This window comes from Egretta garzetta, unplaced genomic scaffold (assembly GCF_000687185.1).
Source record: "Egretta garzetta isolate BGI_Z169 unplaced genomic scaffold, ASM68718v1 scaffold112, whole genome shotgun sequence".
Taxonomy (NCBI): Eukaryota; Metazoa; Chordata; class Aves; order Pelecaniformes; family Ardeidae; genus Egretta; species Egretta garzetta.
The window spans coordinates 2,198,696-2,211,277 of NW_009258884.1; the positions used below are offsets into that span (position 1 = coordinate 2,198,696).

Here is a 12,582-nt window from a genome sequence, read left to right on the forward strand (position 1 = left end):
AGCGCCCCCCTCCTCCCCCCGCCGGCTATCGCCGTTAACACTCGCCGTATTTCACTTCAGCCGCTTTCTCGGCCGCCTGAGGCCCACCAGCCAGCAAGGACAAAGCTGAGGAGAGGGGCGTGAGGGCCGGAGGTGCCCCGCAACCCCCTGCCCTCGGCACAGCGCAGGGCGGGGTGAGGGCCGGGGCAGTCACGCAGCAGCAGCAGGACAGGTATTCCATACGGCTCGCCCAGCGCCGCCCCTGCTCCATTAGAAAGCGAGACTCTACGTCAGACCTAATACAAGGAACTTAAATGAATGGAGAAACAATGGAAGAACAAGCATGCAGAATGCCTCCAAGCTGCTCGCTCTCTTTGTAAGAACAACCTCTTTAATTTACAGCCTCTGCCCCCCAGCACTTCTAGATCAGCCTGGGGCTGTTTACAACAACACGTACAAACATTAAAAAAACCCAAACCCAACACCAGCCACCACGCAGCAGTCACATGGAGCCTTTGACCTTCACCTCCAGATCTACATAATTACGTTCCTTTCCTCTGCTATCCATTCCTCACTGCTCTCTTCCCCTTCCTCTCTGTCCACGTTCTCCATCAAGCCATCTCTGCATCCTGGAGCTGTTTCAGGCCTCCCCGATATCCCCATCTGCCCTGGACCCCCTCAACATTCTGATGCCACAGCAGCAGGGATTCACCCTCCTTGGAAGGTACAGTTGACACAAAGTGCACATTGGGATCACGCAGGGCAGGGCTCTGACCCCAAGTAGCTGATACAGGGTCAGTGCTGTGGGATCAAAATAAGAGACTAGGCAGAGATTTATACTGTTGGTCCTCTCATTCTTTACTTACCTCCCTCTGCTTACTGGCATTCAAAACCAAGCACTACTGGAGCTGTGGGCCACGTCAAAACCTCCTCTGCTAGTCTTCTCCAAAGACAACGCATTTCGATTGAAAAAACATTCAGCAAGAGATTCTTACAGGAATATTGATGGCTTTATGATGGACATTTTAAGCTCTAGACATTATGGAGACATCAGAGGAATCCTAAGACATCTGTTTTGTGCCAAGGAGAACCAAAGGGTTTTAAAACCCTCCAAGATTGAATCCCCCCCTTTATTTTCTGAACTTCTGAGCTCCCATCCCAAATCTGTTCATGGCACTAAACTAACAAACAAAACAGAGAAAGCGAAGCTGATCAAGTAATTTCAGCAGCTCAGAACACCCCCATGGAAGGAATAAATGAGATGTAAAACTATTCCAAGTTAATCATAAATTAAGGTGTTGGTAGTAACACAGACACTTTCTAGTATGCGTTCACAGTGCCCCTTTAAAAACAGGAAAAAGCCCACAAGTGTCAATGTGTTAAATATTCCATTTCAGAAAATAATTTCCCTGAGAATTGGCTGTTTATTGTCATCCGCTGATTCTCACATTCCGCATTAATCCTCCCAGCATCAGCATGTATCCTCATCCCAAAGTCAATGTCACAAGCTGCATTTTAGGGAAGCTAAAAAAAAAAAAAAAAATCCAGAAAGACCCCTTTTGAAGGGAGCAAGCCAATTCAGGAATTTCAAAGCCACCCATTCTGCATTATACTTCAAAACGAGACACATTTCCCTTCAGTAGCAGTACTTCTGATGTCCTTTTGTCCTCGTAATGGGGCTGGAGCCCTCGAGCAGGTTTGTTTCAGCACAGCAAGGACAAAACAGCCAGGAGTGGCAGGGAGGTTTGAACAGAATAACTAAACATGCTGCCCTTGCACTGGGATTTGAACGGGATCTGAAGGGCTGAGGTCTGAAAAACAGCTCGACGAAGGGCTGCGGGATTTGCATGCAGGTCACTCGTTTGAGCTGGGTCCTTGTTTAGTCTCTAGGAGAGTTTCTAGGTGTTGATATTTCCAGTACTGGTGGACTACAATAAATCTATTTTACAAGCAGCACCATCACTTGCTTTCTCTACTGAAAGAGGTCTGAGACAAAGTGGACTGTGTTTGCTCACCTTTCCCAAAGTGAGCCCCGTTACTAGAGATGCTGGGAGAGCGATGCAGGATAACTCCGCAGCGCTCCTGCTGCTCCTCCTGCCCAAGGAATACCGGCAGAAACTTGCAATTTAGTACTCACAGGCAGCAGCAGTCCTGCAGCACTGGGAGGGATGCACTGCTCTGCTCTGACCAGCCACGCAGCATGACAACAAAATACTCAGTGCACTCAAAACGCAGAGCTGGGCAACGAGCACTAGTACCATGTCTAACTGACCAACAGCGATCCTTCAAAATCACAGAGTGCCATGTGCTGAGTTTATTTATTTTTAGCATCGTACTGTGCAAGAGCTGCAGCCCACTGGTAGAGACCACCAGCAACCTGCAGCCCAGCAAGGACCACCAATTTGCAGGGTCAGAGTGAAGAAAACACAGAAAAACAGCACTGGAGATGGATTTGTGGCTCTCTCCCAGCTGCACTACATTGGTTCAGCCAAATTAGTCCCTCAGATGTGAGCCAGGACTCATGATAACAGGAGCAACAGACCTGGGAAGGAATTAGCACGTTCCAGGTTGCTTGTCTGAGTACACCCAGCTTGGTGTCATCTGCAAACTTGCTGAGGGTGCACTCGAGTGTATGAGCCAGGTAAACCTTTCTCGGAGGACTGGCATGTTTCCCAGTCCTTATCATCACGGTCCTTCCATTAGGGATTTGTAACAAAATTAACGGTGGCATCAGCTGAGCTATCACAGGTTTTAAAGGAGAAAGTGTCAGAGGGCTCCGCAGGACAGTTTCCAGATACACTTAAAATTATTCTTGTATTACCAGTGAAAAATAATTCCCTTGTGGTAGGCATACCTGTGTGGTACACTTGAATGAGTAACTTGGGTGAAACTGGATTGAAACAGCAGCGGATACTGAGATTCCCATCACATTGCATTGTAAAAATTCACGAGTTTCAGTAGGTTTCTTGTAAGGTTAGCGATGCGGTTCCCGGAAAAGCAACCAGCACACTCCAGCCTACCTTCTAGATTTGTCCTTTAACAAAAAGTAGTGTCTTCCCCATTAGTAACACCATCGACCCAAATCTGCAGCTGCAATTCTAAAAATTAGCTAATTAAAGCTCACATCACCATCACCAGGAGAGTGAGGGAGGTTGCATGTTCACTTTGCCTGCTGCCAAAAAGGAGCCAGTCCCAAAGCAAAGGGCAGCAGCTCTTCCTCAGCACAAGAGCATGCAGGAGACTGCAGAGCGAGGCCCGGGAAATGCTGCATTCAAATCAAACTGGGAGTGTTATGGGATTGCTTAGGAATACAGCTGGAACATGGCCAGCACTTAGTATGCATGAAGGCTGGTACTGTATGAATGATAAAAATAGTAGCAGCTGCTTAGAGAGGAAAATACGATTTGGTACCCGTGCAAACCCATCACATAGCATGGTTCAAAATCTACCCGCTATCAGGTCACAGAAAGATTAAGGCTGAGGTAGCTTCTTTTGGTGTAAACTGAGTTGCAAGGCCCTTTCTTTCTTCAAGGTCTCACTTTGCTTTGGAAAAGCTTTCTGCTCCAGCATTAGGAAGGTGGGCTTTTAATCAGGCTCTGTTCAGTGCTGAATATCACAGAAGCAGAGTCTGAATGGGCGGCAGGAGCTAGCCTAGGTTAGGAGCACGGCCAGAAGGCACAGTGATTGCTTTGCTTTGGAAATCAGTGGACGAGGAAGTGGTCTTTAGGTGCACATACACACAGGCATGGCCAAGCCAGTCCCTGCAGGCAGGATCACTTCCCTTGGCTCTGATACATCCTCACTTCTAACACAAAACACAGCGTGGATTAATGGGGCACAGGGACCCCATACAGCACTTTGGGCGAGGAAGCAGAGAACAATGACTCTTCCCTTGGAAGGAGCCATAATACCAGGAGCTGCAGAAGCTGCTGCTTTCAGCAAGTCAAACCCGGGGACAGAGACAGAGCTGAACTCCCAAGGGTGGATGGTTTCCTTTAGCACTGGCAGCCCAAAAAACTTGCAAAATGGGTGGGCTTCTTGGCTGTTACCAGAGATCTGTCAGCTGCACATGTGCTCCTCTCCTTCCCAAGGGCACAGAAGTCTGGAGAGGCAGAATTATCAGCTACAGTTTTAAATCACCCTGTCCCACCACATTTACCTTAGTGAATTACAAAAGGTTTTGTTTATGCAGATGGGCACAACGTGGCCTTCACCATCAGCAAGAACCAGCTGGAAGAAGCACATTAATGAAAGAGCAGGTACAGGATATTGAGTTCTTCCCAAAAGATCCCATGAAGATGGAGCCTACGGATTTGGATGGCAGAGAGAGATACTAAGGACAGGAACTGCAATTTGTTCTCAGTCGTTTTAAAGATTTAACCCTTTGTTCCAGTCCTTTGCTCACCTGAACACTTGCAGACAAGCAAATGGCCATTACTGCACCATCCCCTCCAACAGGAATAAAGTCCTAAAATGCATCTTCAGCAGCTGGGAAGCATCTGAGACCCAAACGCCAGTTCCGAGTTGTAGTAATCACTGAGTACCAAGTGCATATGAGGGCTATGGAGAATGTTTTGGCCTTCACACTAGCTTGCTGCTACTAAATCTGACAATATAATCACTATTCCTTATTAATCACATCTTGATTTCACAGTTTTGTAATCATTCTGGAAACAAACACTAAATCCAGATCCATTTGCCTCATGACTGTTGGAAACCTGAACTGACTTTAAAAAAGGCTCATAAGCAAGCTTACAAATATGTTACTCGGTGTGAATCCCTCTCACCCACTGGGCAAGTAAATGCACTGGAGAAATTCCAGAAGGAGCCAACTCTGCAGTGGAAGTTTTGCCATTTAGTGCAACAGTCTCAGCCCTGCCGACAGCACGTATCCAGGGCAAGAGACAAACACCACCCAAAATGCCTGCTCCGTTCTTCCCCTTCCCCACCCCTTCCTTCCTTCCTCTGAGCTGACAGAGGATGGGAAATGGGCACTCTCTCCCCCTGTTCAGAGGCACAAGTGCCTCATTTCCCCATTTCCAAGAGCTACTGAGACCTGAAAACTCAGCACAGCTCTACCAGTTGTTTGAAGTCTGTGCCTGTTGCACGCTGAGTGGATGAGTGAATGAGTTACCTGCTGTGGATGCAGAAGATCACTAACACATAACGTTAGCACAGCCCACAGGGAAATGGGCTGAGTGGAAAGGCAAAACCTTACTGGAATAACAAGAAGCCCTGAGACCTTATTCTCAGCAGATCTTTGTCCCAGGCGTGCAGCCGAGCACAATTCTGCAATGTACCGATGTGCTGAATTTTCCCCTTCCTCTCTCCCTCTCTGAAGGTCACACAAGGACAACTCTTTCTGTTCCCACTAAAAGCCTCTTCCCTGCAGGATTCTTCACACGGCAGGGAAGGGCACGAGCTGTCCCCACCCTTCGCTTGCCTCTTCAAAGGGGCAGGCTACTCTAAGGCTGAAATTTCAATAAAAAGCCAGTTGAGATGGAGGCAGATGAGATATCCCTCTTGTAATGTTCAGAGGAAATCAGCCTGCAAATAACAGTTCTTAATAAGAACTGGAATTAAAATTTCCTTAAATAAATATAAGGAACGAGTCCATGAGGGAGAGCAGCCAAGAGGACCAGGGAGTCGTGCTCGGGTCAGCCTGTCATCCGTCGCCTCGCAGATCTTCTAGGCAGACTGTGCCCAGGGCAGGCCAGCTTAGGATGGGACTGGCGGCTTCGTGCCACTGCTCCTATCGACGCCATCTGCAAACAGAAAGAGCTGCTGTGTCCCTGTGGTCCAGCACCAGCGCTGCCACATGGCCCAGCAGGTACCACACAAGAACAGCACAGCAAGGACCTCAGGACCGGGTTCCTTCATCAGCTGTGGTCAAATGGCAACCAGCTCACAGGAATTTGTCTGTCTGCATAACTGGGAAATGGAGGAAGGTGAGAAAGGAAGGGTCTGACCGACTGGTGCAACTGCTTCTCCTCTCCAGGAGCCAAAACATCTGAGCAGTCAGTGGTGAAATTTGACTCAGTTGGAGGGACTCTGCTTTCTAGTCATCTCCCAGGGGACAGCAGTGGTTCCTGCCCCGAGGGAGGTCAGGTCTCCAGACTGGAATTTGGCCCAGCACTGTGCTCTCTGCAAGCAGAGATCATGTCCTGACTGTGCAGGTCTCGACTGCAGCTCTGAAGGACACATGGAGTAGCTGTGACAACCTCTATGGACAGGTTACTTACATCCGCAAACACTTATCCTTCCCTCCGCTCGCTACCCTCTGTCCATCTGGGCTCCAATCCGTTGCATACACCCTCTCTCAAACACCTCAGCTCCACCAGACACCTCACCTCGTCTGCATGGCCAGGAAGATCGATGGCCAGTTTCTTCACCTTGGCATCCCAGACCTTCAGTGTGCTGTCACTGCTCCCGCTCACCAGCAAGCGGCTGTCAGCTGACCAGGCAATCTGATACACAGCTGAGACGTGCCCTCTCAGTGACGTCAGGTACCTGGGGCAAAAGAGGCATGGAGAAGCTGTTAGAGGAGCAGGCAGCTCGGTTTGTTCCAAACCTGCCCTTGCCCAACCTTCATGTTTCTTCCCCACCTATCATCAAGCAAACAGTCATGGGATGCCCAGCACACCCCATGCCAACACATGCAAGGCAGTCAATTGCTACATGGAATCCATAGGTGGTTCGGTCTGTCTAAAAACCCTCCTAGATGGGCTCAGAGCCTTCTGGAGGACAGCTCTTCATCTCAGCTCCTCTGCCAAGAAACCCTTATCCAGCAGGCAACATTACAGCCTTACTGTACAGATGTGTCATTCCTCTCTCTGTCTGAGCAGCCTGGATTTAGAAGGACTGTTAAAATTACCGACAGGAAACCCAAGATCATCAGTATAAAGACTGATTTATAGGGAAGGACTGCTGCCCCAGAGGGCTCACCAACACTCTAGCTGAAGGTTTAAAGCTGGACTACAGGAGCACACAAACGCCAACAGCACCACTCGTAACTACAAGAATTTGCATTGTCCAGAACAAGCTGTTCTCTGGCACAGGAACCGTTTAAACTGGGTCAGTCTACAGTGTGCAAAGCACACGTCTTCAGGAGATCAGCCAAGTGGAACATCCCATCCCACCACAGCTGCGCCAGGCCTGGAGAATGAACCCTGCAGCAGGTGCCACACGGGCGCCAGGTAGCGCTGTGGCTGGGTGACAGTGGGGTTGCACACACCCGGCCAAGCAGAGACCTTGTAACAAAAGAACAGTCGGACAAGGGACATCCCAACACCAGAGAGAGACAGATGCAGCAAAATTACTTTGCATGAGCTCAGGCTACAGAGATGCTGAACCCACCAGGGAGCTGCTGGCAGTGACATCGGGGCCCATCTCCATGTACCCTGCGCATTTCAGGCAGACCCCATACAAGCACCACCTCTGTAACAGAACAAACCAACTCACTTTCCTGTCCTACCATCCCAGAGCTTTATGGACTTGTCAAAGGAAGCACTGGCTATTATCCGGGTGTCTGGTGAGAAGAGGACTTGGTTAATCAATGCCTGGTGGCCTGTCATTCTCTCCAGTGGCTTCTTGTCTTCTGCTGGTCTCCAAAGAAACAGCGTGAAATCATCTGACCCTGAGACGAGCCTTTCTGGTTCCTGACCCTGAGAAAGGGATGGAAGAGCCCAAGTCCTGTACAAGCCAGGTGTGGAGAGCTCGGAAGCACACCAGTGTTGCGGTCAACAGCCAGCTGTGCGTGTTTACTGCTTCCACCAGTAATAGCATTAGAAATGACAGTAGGGACAAAAGGGACTTACCCTGACTTGGTCATACCTCTGCTGTGCCTTTTGCTTCAGTTCAACCACTGAAAGAGGGAAAGGGGAAGGAAATAGAGATTTGCAATCCTTAGGTGAAAGGCAACTTTATAACCCTGTGATGGCAATTCTAATCCTGGCTCCGTGGGCCAAGCAGATGCATTTGTAACTGCTCACCCACTCCCTCTTTGCCAAGGGCAATCCTGGGAGCAAAAGCCCTTGAAAACAGAGTGGCTTTCCCATCCCCCAGACCGCTCGACCCTGTTCATGGGGCAAGGAAGATCACGGCTGCCAGCATGACCGACACTGGCACAGGGCCTGGTCCTAGCTCTCAAGATTGCTTTGGCTGATGACAGCATTGAGAAGAGACATCAGGTCTCCTTGCTAGCCTCCCTCCGCCGCCTCCCTCCACCTACAACACACGTGCTGCACTTACAGGAGCCGTTTACATCCTGTGGGTTGATGGTGGCTTCAGCAGGTTCAAAGGCACCGGTGCGGAGAACATAGTCGGTGCTAAGGGCCATGGTGTTCACCCAGTGAGCATGGCCCTGCAAGGTGCGGCAGAGGACCCCCTGAAAAAAAAAAAAACCACCCACTTTGAGAGGGATGGGCAAGACAGAGCCAGACTGCACAGGACCCACCAGACCCATTGGGCTGTGAGGACCAACCCTAAACTTTCCAAACCCTCTTGCCCAAGCTGCAGGCAGGATGTAGCCAGGCTTAGCAGGGAACAAACAACACTGTTGAGCTTCAGGAACCAGTGTCCTGCAGGGCCTTGCAAGGAACCCACCAGCACAGGTTGCTCCAGGGATGTTTCCAGCTTTTAGCCCCATCTTACGCTTTAGGGATGAAAACATTGCACAACGGCTACCCCTTCCAAATGGTGTCAAGCAACAGGCTCTGACAGGTCAAGAGATACAGCACCCACTCTGGACCTCCATTTTCCAGGGCACAAGCTGTGCCAGGAAGAGCAGACAAAGCTACAACACAGCACGTCCAGCCCCTTCACCAGCAGCCCCAGGGCTGCCTGCCTCACTTACGTCCTGGCTCCTCCAGACTTTGATGGTCCTGTCCTGGGAGGAGGAGTAGAGCAAGCCATCGCCCCCCCACTTCACACACGTCACCGACTGCGTGTGGCTCGTGAGGATTTTGTCACACCTGCCCATCAGTGTGTCCCAGATGCGGATGCTGCCATCCTTGGAGGCACTTGCCAGGTAGCGGCACTCCGGGTTTCTGGGCAAGAAGAAGATCAAATCCATTTGCACAGCATACGCAGCTCCTCCACCAAGCTCTCCCCGTCAGCCCCGGAGGATTCAAGAGTCCAGAAGTCAATAAACAAAAATAAAATAAAACTACCTCTTTTGGCTTAAGTTCAGAGAGAGGCTGGGCAGGGGCAGAGCACTGACCTACAGAGAACAAGATCCACATGGAAGGGGAGAGGCAGACAGATGCTTCCCTCCAAACCGACTCATGGGCTGCACACTGGAGGAATCAATCCAGGGTAAACCGGGCACCTGAGCCTTTGGCAATGACCTTGTTTTCACAGGAGGCAGCTTTAACCCACTGGCTAACGAGGGGACCACAAACTGGCACCTTCCCCGGGCACCGGCCTGGGGACAACCCCGGGTAAGGGGATCACACTGCCTTACACAGCCAGCACAGAGCGGCAGCAATGGGAACGTGTTGAATGCTCCCCTGCCTATGCCACGCTTCACCTCCGGCAGGAAACGTGCCGGCCTGCGGACAGAGCACTGCTGCGCTGGCAGGACCGAAAGCAGCAACGTCCATCCACCCGGCAAATCAATACATATGGAAGCAGCTGGCCACAACCCAGCAAGGACAGGGGAACCGCAGCCCTCTGTCCTTTGCACATCTTTATCACTCAACACCATTTTAACGTCAAAGAAAGCAGTCCCTGGCACCCACAGCAGTGAGGAAGAGCACGGACCTCTTCTGTTGCGCAGGAACCGAGTGGGTAGTGCAGCTGGCTGGAGACAGAGAAGCGGAGTCCTGGCAGGGTCAACTCCCTCCTCTCCATTTCCTCATCCTCCTTTATAATCAGTTTTTGCTAACCCAGTTAATTGTTTGCAAATAGCTGGAGTTTCCTACTGGCAAATTCAATTTGCAGGGCTCTGCTCTGAAGGTGCCCTGTTTTTTTCTATTTATTTATTTATTTCTAACATGTCTTAGATTATTGGCCACAACTGTCCCTTTTCCACCCATCTTTCCCAGCTGGAGCTTACTGAAGGGATAAGGGGGCTGCACAGTTAATAAGCCCTCATGATAAATAAACCGGATGACAGAGGCAACGGGGATGCAGGAGAGCAGAAAGGGAGCGCTCTGCAGAGCCTGAGCTCGGGTACCACGCGGGCAGGCTTTCCTGCTCCCAGCTCAGCACGCTGGGGAGAGGCGTATCAAATATTTGTCCAGCACCACAAAAACATTAAGTGTTTTTCATAGCCAAGTTTTTCATTCCCCTTTCACACAGAGGAAAACAGAGGCACAGCCCGGCGGTGACTTCCCCAGCACCCTTACGGGGACTGCGAGCAGCAGCTGGGACTCCGGGCTCCGAGCTAGATGCATTTTTCCCGGCCCACCCTGGGAGCTGTTCTCCCGCATGTACCCCCCTCTGCGCACCATAACGGGAGAAAGGCAAAGAGGAGCAGTGCCCTTCGGGTCAGGCTGCTCTTTTCCATATGAGTAAAGGGGAAGGGCAGGGCTGGGCTGGCTCTTCACTTACATGTGGAGCGGTTCCCAGCACAGACACGTGATCCATTTGGAGTGGCCAGTGAGCACCCGGCCGATCTGATTGCCGGTGGCTGGGTCCCAGAGAAATATCTGTCCAAGAGAGGAAGCAAGAGGGTCACGTCAGGCCACACACATCATGTGAATCCCAGGGACATTCAGGCTCCGTTTAGAAAGGAGAAGCGTCCTTGGGGTTGCATTGGCAGGGAGCAGAAAGGGAGGGGGGCAGGAGGGCTGGATGCCTTTCCAGATCCCTGCAGCAATCAGCTGGCATCTCAAAGAACGAGACCTGATCGCCCTCCTCTCTGCCTAAAATGCCGCTGCTACAAAAATATCTGCCTCAACATAAAACCGATCCAGGTCCCCAAAAAGCCAGCCTGAGCCTTTGACATTCTGTGCCAGGGAGTTAGTGAATGTTTGCAGAGCACGAGGAAAGCCAGAGCACACTAAACGCTACTTATTATCGGATTCTGTGGGTGGGACACATGCTGGTTTTCTCTTGTTTTTTCTCTCTCTACATAAATGTTCATCTGAAGAGCCAAGGCATTAGTCATCTCCTACTTCAGAACCTGGGAGAAACAGGGAAACAGAGGACAAGCAGCTCCCTGGGTTAGACTAAAGCCAGAACAGCACCAAACCAGGGCAGAGCCACCCCGGCCTGGCCCGTATCGTTGGGGTTGGTATCACAGCGGCCTGATGGAGCGACCACTCGGAAACCAAGTGCGGGACAGCAGCACCCGGCAGCTCCATGGCCGCTCTCGTTGCTCTCAGAGTGTTCGAAGGTCAGAGTGAGCGACTACCCCTCTGCAGCTCAGCGAGTTACTGACTTGCTTTTAATCGCCCATGAGCGCTCCTGCTTCCCCAAGCATTTCTGCGTGCACCTTAAGTGCGCACATCTTGCCCCACAGCCGGGACCCTCTTTGCATTCCTGTAAGAGGGAATTTGGCTGTGTCTGCGCGGGAGTGCTGCGGAACAGACTGCCGCTGTACGGCCGGGTCATGCAAACAGCAGCCCTGGCTTAGCCAGGCGATACCCCTTCTCGCTCCAGACACCTCCCTCGTGATGGAGCCGTCTGCCAAGGACCACGTCCAAAGCCCGGACTCTTTCCTGCGCTGATGGAAAAGCGTCTGCCACAAGACAGCAGGGCTCAGTGGCAAAAGGTCCACCAAGGCAACAAAGCCAGAGCACTGCCCAGCAGAATTCAGAGATGCTACCTGCAACTACCGCGACACATCCACATGCAAAGCTCCTCTGGGGAACAGGAACCCTGCTCAGAACAACTATATACACCCTTCACGTCCCAGAAAGAACAAGTCTTTGCCCCTAATCCCCCACAGCCCCTTTACCAGCTTTCATTTCACTTCAGAACAGGGCTGTTGAGGGTCTCTGCGCTCCCACAGACCCCCCCCTGCGCGGCTGTCGGGGCACCTGGCCCCGCACCGAGGGAGCATGGAGCCAATGTGTACCTGGCTGTTCTTGCAGCCTGAGGCCAGTTTCTTGCCGTCGGGCGACCAGGCGATGCTGAGCACCCAGTGCCGGTGACCTGGCAAGGAGAGCAAGAGCGGGCATGAGTGGAGAGCCGTGACCATCTGTCACCGGTGTCCCAGCATGCAGCCATTCCACAGCAGGACTGGAGGCGAGGGAACCCTCCATGTTCTTCCCGCCCAGACCCTCCTCCTCTGCTTCATTAGTGAAGGAGAGCTGCTCCCTCCCTGAGCCACGGCCCCAGCCTGTGCGGCTCCGGCAGAGCTCTGTTTGTCTCCCTGTGCAGGCAGGGGGTCCCTGAGGGAGGGGGAGCAGGAGCTGCCCTCCCGGGACACCCCCATACCCCGCCTCCCGCTGAGCCCCCCTCCCGCAGCCAGACCCTCGTACTTTCCCGTAGGGCTGAAGGCCACAGAGATGACGGCCTCGGTGTGTCCCTCCAGGGAGCTGGTGCAGCGGGTCACCGCCCGCACCCTGAACACCGCCTGCGGCTGGGAGATGATGTCCAGGACCTTCTCTGTCTCCACCGTCTGCCCCGCCCGGGGCTTCTCCACCGACACCA

General features: G+C 51.9%; 2 protein-coding genes across 2 annotated transcripts in view; both read right to left on the bottom strand.

The window, feature by feature from the left end:
* The window catches only part of ULK2 (unc-51 like autophagy activating kinase 2), a 41,892-nt gene extending 41,250 nt beyond the window's left edge, over positions 1–642 (bottom strand). Inside the window, exon 1 of the mRNA XM_035889611.1 lies at positions 526–642. Within this exon, the coding sequence (XP_035745504.1) occupies positions 526–642 (117 nt within the window). The remainder of the gene's footprint in view (positions 1–525) is intronic.
* Positions 643–5,207: 4,565 nt separating this feature from the next.
* The window catches only part of NLE1 (notchless homolog 1), an 8,052-nt gene continuing 677 nt past the window's right edge, over positions 5,208–12,582 (bottom strand). Inside the window, exons 2-11 of the mRNA XM_035889612.1 lie at positions 12,367–12,565; positions 12,005–12,081; positions 10,534–10,631; positions 8,834–9,026; positions 8,230–8,365; positions 7,797–7,843; positions 7,441–7,643; positions 6,330–6,489; positions 6,222–6,292; positions 5,208–5,744 (exon numbers count right to left, since the gene is read on the bottom strand). Of these exons, the coding sequence (XP_035745505.1) occupies positions 5,732–5,744; positions 6,222–6,292; positions 6,330–6,489; positions 7,441–7,643; positions 7,797–7,843; positions 8,230–8,365; positions 8,834–9,026; positions 10,534–10,631; positions 12,005–12,081; positions 12,367–12,565 (1,197 nt within the window). The 3' untranslated portion in view covers positions 5,208–5,731. The remainder of the gene's footprint in view (positions 5,745–6,221; positions 6,293–6,329; positions 6,490–7,440; positions 7,644–7,796; positions 7,844–8,229; positions 8,366–8,833; positions 9,027–10,533; positions 10,632–12,004; positions 12,082–12,366; positions 12,566–12,582) is intronic.